Here is a 9,336-nt window from a genome sequence, read left to right as displayed (position 1 = left end):
GAGTTATATGAGGAGTCTATTATGTTAATTGATTCACTTTCCGTTTAAAAACAACTGAATAGACCATAAATTTCGCTATTTACGTTACTGTATTCACAATACATATCGTGAATACAATCGAATATAATAATCTGTCTAGCTGTTATCCCCTGTTTCACGCCGTGAATACAGTCGAATACAATAATCTGTCTAGCTATAATCCCTTGTTTCACGCCGAGAAATGCTACTGTATTTATGAATACAATAGCTTAAATACATCCAATACACTCTAAAAACTTGAAAACATAGATATATGAAATAATATAGTAAATGATAGCTACAACTAGCTAATAAGCACTAAAACATCGTAGTTTCTGAAAGTTTCTCAAATTTTAAAATCACATAAATAAAAATCCCTTTTAGATTATGCACACTTAATGCAGAAACTCATCAAATAGACTCTATATATAAAGTATAAACCATACAAGTATTTGTGTGAAGTTGCAAAAAAGAAGAAAGCGGAGGAGTAACAACAAGGCAGGTCTGAAATTTGCCAACATTGACTAAATTTTAAATAATTTTTAAAACGGCTGTATTTTAAACCGTGCTATCACAAGCGGCTAGCTAGAGCCATTTTCTGCACGTTGGACACTGTACAACAACGTAATCCTATAAGTGAGATCTGTGAAGGGTAGTGTGTATGTGGACCTTATTCCTATCTTATGAAGATACACGTTGGACATTGTGCATCGTGAAAATAGTATGGGCTAGCCAATTTCAGACTGATAATCGAAAAATAGCCAGCGTTTGTAAAGTCATTGAAAAATAGTCACTATTTTATACGAAGATAAAATCTAAAAAAATACCCTAGCTGAAATCCAAAAAGTTCCATTTTGGAACTCATGCATATAAACTTTCAGCATATTATGTTGGAACTCCAGCATATTATGAAATTCTAACATATTATGCTGGAATCTCATATGTAATAAATTCGAACTTCAGCATATTATGCTGGAGAATTTCCAAACTTTTAAGGATATTTTTGTATATTATTTTAAATAAAAAAATAACTAAATTTCAATTACTTTTATGGCTGTTTTTCAATTACCAATTATAAATGAGGCTATTTCTAAAAATATTTCCCTTGCATATCCGACTAAGGCCCATTAAGATACGAACTACAACATCATTGTATTCTCTCCTCTACTACTACCTCACTACAAAACCAAAGTAGCTGAGGAAAGAAAGATCCAAAGCAGAATTCCGATTCCAATCACAAACACCAGATTCAAAAAAAATGGCAGAAGATTTGGTATTGGACACAGCAATTAGAGACTGGGTATTAATCCCGCTCTCAGTTGTTATGGTCCTAATTGGAATCCTCCGTTACTTTGTCTCAAAGCTTATGCGTTCTTCTACTCAACCTGATCCTAAAATCATCAAAGAAGGGTTCTTTTCTATCCTCTTTTTATTAGGTTTTAAGTAATTATGTTATTTATTTGGAATTTTGATTTTGAGGATTTTAATTTCAGGCAAGTGATAATTAGGGCAAGGAATTTGAGAGCCGGGGCTAATTATATTCCAGCTAAATCGTTTCGCGCGAGGAAAGTTTATTACAGCAATGAGGTTTGGTGGCTCTTTTGTTTAGTAAATCATTGTACTTAACGATTTTTTTTTTAAAAGTTTGCTTGCTTGTTAATGTTCACATTATGAAGAAAAAAAGATTCTTTTATATTGATATTGGATTTAAGTTATATACGATAACAATTTAATGAACTGAATAATTTAACCTATAATAGCAGATTACTTACCATTTATAGTCTAGGTAACAAACCAATGCTATTAAACAGATTACCTACAATTACCTTTTAAATGACCTGATTGCATAAATATATTTTACACTGTCAGTGCTTAGAACTTGCTTTGATTGAAGTATGTGAGATTAAAAATGTATCTAGTTACTTTTTAATGTGATTGATGCTTAATTTCTAGTATGCTTTACTGTATGAGCTGTTGGATTTCATAATTAAACTCGAAGGAATAAAAAGTTGGTAGGTAATTTTTCTTATGATGAAGAAAATATGATTAGATCAAAGATATAACGGTGGTGAGGTGTCAGAGATAATTGATGGGTGAAAAGAAAACTTTTAAGGCGATGATTAGTTAGATGATTTGAAACTTTGATAACTTAGTGAAGACGAGGGCGTGGGAAGAGACAGAGAGACAGAAATCTGAAGAGAGTAGTAAAGGGGATGCTGGTAAAAACTGGAGCAAGATGGTTGGGGAAAGTATCCAGGTGCCCTTTGGGTTTCTGGGCTATGGGGTTGACGATGATAAGTTCACACTGATTTTTTATTTTTTTTGCTATTACAACACCCTCTTAAATGCATAGATGTGATACTCAACACACTCTTTCTCCTAATCTGATTGTTGTAGTTTGGCTTGTGTCTAAATCAAGAGTTAAGCTTGAATTGTAGTGTTTTCTGAAGAAAACTGATTAAAAACTTGTTATAAAGTCAACCTTTTATAAGTTTGAGATGTTGTCAGGATAATAGTGGGAAAGACCACATGATACTATAAGTTGAGGAGCATGGGCATCATTTTGGGAAGGACCACATGAAAGTATAAGATTATCTTTTTACGGGACAGAGGGAGTATCAGAACAGGTTAAAACTGCCAGTTTGGACATGGTTCGGCCTTTTCTTTTTTGATTGACGGTTTTAGGCTTACTTTACTGCACTTGTCTCTTGGTAGCCCAGTAGTTATGATGCAGAAAAGTTATACAACAGGGAGGTCAAATAGTTGGATTACTAGTGAACACTAGCTAATTACTGCTAAGAATTATGATAAGGTACTTAAGGATAAAAGTAAAATTTTGTTGTGAAAAATGATAGAACTAGAATGATAATTGGAAAATGGCTATTGAAATATGGAACTTTTGTTCCTCGGGGATTTCTCGGTTATCCAACCAAAAAAGAATGCAAATCTTGTTTGGGAGAGGATATTACTTGATGAGCATCCTAGTGGCTACAAGGTTTCTTTAACTGGCTTTAATTGCCTGGAAGAAAGCCTTTTCGATTTGCATTTCCGTACCCATACCATTGGCATGATCTTGAAAAGAATGAGGAGCTAGTAATAGTTAATTGGTGGAGTGAACATCATATGGTTTTGTTCAACTAATGTATCACAAGCGTTTCTATGTACAAACTCTGACGTTTATTTGTCTGTACTTGAATATTTCATTTGTAATTGGTGCAAAGAGACAGGTAGAAAGACAGTCACATACGCAAAACTTGAAAAAATCGGGGGACATGACTTGTATAGAACTAGAATTTCCTTTAAAAGAAATTTATGTGAACTTCTTTATGGTTTTAATCGATTAAAAGTAGTTATTAAAATATAAGGGATGTAATTTTTTACATCACTAGTTTACTAGTTCTAAGTTACTAAACAAAAATCATTCAGCATCACATATTAAAAAGAACATCAACACGATGCAATACGTAAAATATATCGATAGACGCTTGTCATCCCTCTCATTTCAATGGATTTGGAGGGGTTTGGGCAAATAAAGGGAACTGAAGATTCAACTTTTTCTTAAGCGGACTTCATTATAAAATGATACTACTATATAGTCCTTTAATAAAAGATAAAATAGTGAAGCAGGTATCCCATTTGGATGACATGAGTAATCAAACTTTAAGAAGTAAATAAATAAGGACGCACTGGATTGGTGACCAGGAGTGTCTGAGTGATGAATGCCATCAGTATCCAACTTGAATAACTAAGTAGGTCGGTATATAGGGTGTTTTTTGAAGAAATAAACCTGAGAATATAACTTGTCAGGGATTACATGGTACCAGCTGTAAGAACATGTATTTTAGTGTGAATCCATTAATGGAAAGCCTCAGGTTGCTTAGAAACAAATAGTTAACAAATATTACGCGTGAAAATGCAGGAAAACGGGTTACTACATGTTCCCAAGGGCCAAGCTCAGAATCCACAGGCACAAATGTTCTCAGACCCAAACATGGCTATGGATATGATGAAGAAGAACTTGTCGATGATAATTCCTCAGGTATCATGTTTTCATAATAATCGATTGATTATTGAAGATATCTTAGTTTGTGGATCTGACTAATTTCTTGCATATTCTCCATCTTGCCAGACTCTTACATTTGCCTGGGTCAACTTCTTCTTCTCTGGGTTTGTAGCTGGTATTCCTTTTCCTAAAATTTGAATTCCTTATTTTCTTTTCATTGTAAAATCTTGGTTGCAGAGTGCACTTTTATCTTGTTATAGTTCTTAAAGGTGTAGGTACATTAAGCTTTGAAGTTCGTGAAGCTTTATATTATGTTTTCTTCCTTGTACCAACTCACGTAAATTTGGGTGTCTCATACTTCAGCGAAGATACCTTTTCCGTTAACTCAGAGGTTCAGGACCATGTTGCAAAATGGCATTGATCTAAGCACAGTTGATGTCAGTTATGTCAGCAGTCGCTCATGGTAAACATTAGCACTAATGTTAATCTTCCAAAGAACTAATGCTTTTTAAGTTAGTTTCTGTAATAGGCAGCTACTTGTATCTAATACTTGCTATGAAACTGCTCAGGTATTTCCTCAATCTGTTTGGATTAAGGGGATTGTTCAGTCTCATTCTTGGAGAAGAAAATGGTCAGTAGTTTTTTTAGACGTTTGTGTAGTTTCTTTTCTTTAAGTAGGTATCAAGCTGTGGGCAATGATTTCTCTTTTTGAATATATTGAAGAGCAGTAATTTTGGAGAACAATTCAGTTACTTGGGATTTTCCCAATTCAAATTATTTATATCTGTATTTGCTGCAGCAACCGATGATACTCAACGCATGATGCAGATGAGCGGATTTGGTTTTGACCCCAGCAAGGTAAAATTCTCTTAGGCTATATGCTTATAATCAAAATTCTCCTTTGATTTTCTGCAAACATTATGTTAATCAAGGCAAAACTAACACTAGTCTTTTCACCTTTAAATATTAGCATTTGTGCTTGGTTCTTAAAGAATTCCCTTTGGCACCAAGAAATATTTAGTTCATATCAGCCTTCTTTGTCCTTGGCTTTTCCCTTGCATTTTCCTGCCACCCTGAAACTAGTTTCCTTTTGATTAAAGGTGATTACTTCGAAAAAGTAGTAAAGGAAATAGTTGGTCGATGGAGAAGGAAAGGGGGGAGGGGTCCTGTTGGCTTGCATTCATCATTATTCACAAGTCTTTAAAGGGAAGGGTATCGAGTCTATACTAGACAAGTTTTTAAAGAGAAGAGTATCCTTATATGTCTAGTTTCCACTGAGTAGCACCTTGGGTAATGGATATTAGGCTGATAGCTATTTGAAATCAATCGGCCTAAGCAGGAGCAAGAAAATAATTATATGATGCTGTCTGTTTTGTGAACAAATTGCACTTGTCCTCCTATTCTATCTTGCTTTACAGATGTTAATTTTCTTCCGCAGAGTTTGGGAGCAGAAAAGGACGGATTAGATATTATTCAGCATGACTGGGCGCTACCCAAATTTGAACAACGAGCTGAAGCAGTCTTGAGGAAACTTGTGAAATGAGGATCTTCTTTTATATTATTTCGTATTTGGATATGCAGCACTTTGCTTGCTGATCGAGCTTCTTGTCGATGCATGTCATCATTCGCTAAGGTGGGCTACGTTGTTCAAAAGCCAAGATGTTTGTCTTAGTAATTTTTATCTTCAGGTTGTTCTCTTCACCAAAGTAGAGATTTTGCTGCCACTTTGCACGTTATAGTTTTGAAAATTTTGCAAACAACACATAAATTCTTAACTTGTAAGCTGTGATGAATTAACCATTTTGATTTGACTTGGGATTTTTACTACTAGAGACATTGCATTACTGCAAATGTATGTTAGTGACAAATTTGTTACAGTTGCGCTCAAACAGAATACAGGTGAACACTTAGGGGCTGTTTGGTTGGGAAACAAGTTATCTCAGGATTAATTATCCCGGGATTAGTTATCCCACCCTCCCATAGGGATAAAAATGACACTACAATCCGGGGATAAATAATCTCAGGATTAAACATACCACGATTTTATTTCAATTAAATATGGGATAAATTCATCTTAAATTTAATTATCGGTTTATTATCCCTTGTACCAAACGAGCAGTTAGTCTTATTAGCTTAGTGAGTATCTGGTTGGAACTGGAATTAACCTAGAGTCAAACTTAATGGGGAGTTCTAGTTCTTTTATGAGAAGTCGAACTCAGTATTGACCCTGGCCTTTTTCCTCTTCTTCTTCTTCATTCTGTAACTTGTATATTTTGGGCCCTTAATTGTGCGTTTGGTATGAACGAGAACATTCTTTGAAAAATAGTTTTCAGAAAATAAGTCGTTGTTTGGTAACCAAACACAGTAATTATTCTCCTTGAAAAAATATTTTTCATTAAAAGGGAAAAAACAGACTTTTGTTTGCTTAAGGTTTTTCTTCCCATGTATTTGAAATAGTTTCTAAATTTTTAGTGTTGGATAGTTAAAAGGAGGTTTCGTTCTCCATCCTACTAAACACACCCGAATCATGATCTTGATTTCTTTTCGTCGCAGTACTATTAACCAGAAACAACAACATATTCGACGTTAATTAAAACAGGGATTGTGGTGAAGCTATAAGTATTCTTTCATTCTTAACTAGAGGTTTTGGGAAGTTTTGGGTTAAGGACTTGAGTATGAAATTGCTTTTGTTAGAAGCACTTCACCCCGATGTGGGGTAAGGCTGTATTGTGGGCCGGGCCCGGGCCTAAACGGCCCCGGGCCTTGGCGGGTCGGGCTTTGGTGGTCCCGGTCTTCACGGTCCCAATGGGTGGAACCGGCCCACGGTGGTCCTAAGCCCACATGGTCCCGGGCTAAATGGGTCGGGCCCACGGGCCTAACGGGCTTTTCGTTCCGGACTATTTTTTTTAAATTTTTTTTTTATCTAAGGCAATTTCTTGTAAATTATATATGTATATACTAATATAAATTGCTTATATATAGCTATATAAATATATATAGTATATATAGTATGTATAGTATGTATATATAAGGGTGTATTGTGTGTATATATAATTATATATTGCCTTATATAATATATAGCTTATATATATTGCCTTATATATATGTATGTATATATATATACTTTATAAATATATAGTTTATCTACACTTTGAGATATATATATATATATATATATATATATATATAGTTTATATGTTTTAGATATATAATATATATATATTATATCAAATTTAAACACAAAATAAATTGCAAAGAAATATTCAAGGGAATGTCTTATAATTTTTATTATTACGACATTAACAAAGAATGACAATATCTTTCTTAGTCTTCCTCCCCCAATGGAATGAGCACAACAAGGTACTAATACCACCATTAAAAGGAAAAAAAAACTAAGGAAGATGTGCCAAAATACAAGTTACATATTAGTCTATGTATTATCTCTAACAAATCTCATAAATCCTTCAAGGTCCGGAGGAATTTCCGTTGGTGGTGGTGAAAAAGAAGCTTGTTCATCACCGCTTCCGGGCGACCTGCGCAAGTTCCGCTAGCATTTCTTCATAAGCTTCATCTATCTCCGGTTGTGATTCTGCAAGTCCAAAATTTCTTCTTTCCGAACAGATCCAATCTCTAAAGAGTACTGATTTTTCCAAGCTCTCCCTCATAGACGCTCTATGATCACCGATTTGAAGTCTTGCTTGACTGAAAGCGCTCTCCGGTGCCACTGTTGAAGCTTGAACACTTAAAATATCTCGAGTCATCCTTGAAAGAACCAGATAGTATTTTTGTTTGTCCTTCCACCATTCCAAAATATCGAAGGAGCCGTCGAGATTCTCTGATTCAAGTCGCTGCGACAAATAAACTTGAAGCTCATTTAGTTGTGAACTATCACCAAAATTATCACCTTAAGAACCCCTGAACTCCGTCCAAGAACTAAGGGCTTTTAGGCCCGTAGTTCTTTTAGATGATTGCGAACTAGACGAAGTAGGAGTTGGAACATTTGGTCTAGCATGATCTAAGGCAAGTTGATAAGCATTATAAATTATTTGAGCATTTATTTTAATTGAGGCTTTTGCATCTCCAAGTGTAGCAAATTCCTCAGCTGAAATGATAAAGCGTTATAAATTTTTGAATACCAAAAGTGAGGACCTCCTAATTTCATTGTAGGATTTAACAATGCAGCAACACCAAAAATAGGGAGGATAGGGAAAAAATATTTTTTAAACTTAGTTTTCATAGAATTAATAGCTTCTTGATAAATTACTCTACCCTCTGAGAATTGACTAAATAAATCTACAAGTGCTGCAATATAAACTAAACAGTTAGAAATAGTAGGATAATATTGGCCAAATAATTCATTTGTAGCAACATGAAATTGTTCTAAAAAGTCTACAAGCATTTTAACATTATTCCAATCTTGATTTGTAAGGTGCTCATCATCATCACCATCACCATCACCTACACGAGCATTATACGTTACGCTTATTGGGTTCCTATATTCATATGCAACAACTAAACTTTCATACATGTAATTCCATCTAGTCGGACAAGGTTTAGGAACCTTTCTTTCTCTGAGGCCAAATTCATCACATCTTTTAAAATAGTCTCTAAGTCTACTTCTACGGTTTGAATAAAAAAGCCAATTAAGAGTCATTTTAACCTTTTCAATTTCTACACTTAAAACTTTCATACCAGCACCGACGATTAAATTATAAATATGACAAATACATCTAACATGAAAAATATTACTAAATGCAGGATTTAGTGTAGTTGTAAGCAAGCCTATAGCGTTAGTGTTACTAGAAGCATTATCCATTGAAACCGACATAATTTTATCTTTAATGCAAAAATATCTACAAATATCTGCAACCGTGTTAGCAATAAACTTATCTGTGTGGCGTGAATTAATTATTCTATAAACAATAATGCGCTTTTGCATTATCCACTCCTCATCTATCCAATGACTTGTAACAGTTAGATAATCACAGTCATTACCACTTCTACCAATAGTAGTAGTAATAGCAATGCAACAATCTATATGAGTAAATAAATAGCGCAGATATTGTTCATATTCATGTTTATATTTATAAATATCGCTCTTTACGGTTGCGTGAGGCCATCTTTTATAAGTAGGATTAAAAACTCTTCTAATATAATGCACAAAATGAGGGTTAAAAGGAAAACTATAGGGTAAGCACATAACAATAACCATTTTTGCCAATTCTTCACGATCTTTATTTGGATTATAATATAAAATGCCACCGGTAACAGTGTTAATTCCCGGTTGAACTAGATTTGAACATGTACTAGGGTTA

The 9,336-nt window shown here is 34.3% G+C and overlaps 1 protein-coding gene across 1 annotated transcript; it reads left to right on the top strand.

Annotated features, from left to right (window-relative positions):
* The first annotated feature begins 1,164 nt into the window (after window positions 1-1,164).
* LOC104234257 (uncharacterized) lies at window positions 1,165-5,872 on the top strand. The gene is made up of 8 exons (XM_009787801.2): window positions 1,165-1,428; window positions 1,512-1,605; window positions 3,938-4,057; window positions 4,148-4,196; window positions 4,385-4,484; window positions 4,591-4,652; window positions 4,821-4,879; window positions 5,460-5,872. The coding sequence occupies exons 1-8, from the start codon at window positions 1,277-1,279 to the stop codon at window positions 5,562-5,564; spliced, it is 741 nt and encodes a 246-aa protein (XP_009786103.1). The 5' UTR covers window positions 1,165-1,276; the 3' UTR covers window positions 5,565-5,872.
* The last annotated feature ends 3,464 nt before the right edge of the window (window positions 5,873-9,336 follow it).

This window comes from Nicotiana sylvestris, chromosome 5, assembly GCF_000393655.2.
Source record: "Nicotiana sylvestris chromosome 5, ASM39365v2, whole genome shotgun sequence".
Lineage (NCBI taxonomy): Eukaryota > Viridiplantae > Streptophyta > Magnoliopsida > Solanales > Solanaceae > Nicotiana > Nicotiana sylvestris.
This window is presented reverse-complemented; position numbering and strand designations above follow the sequence as displayed.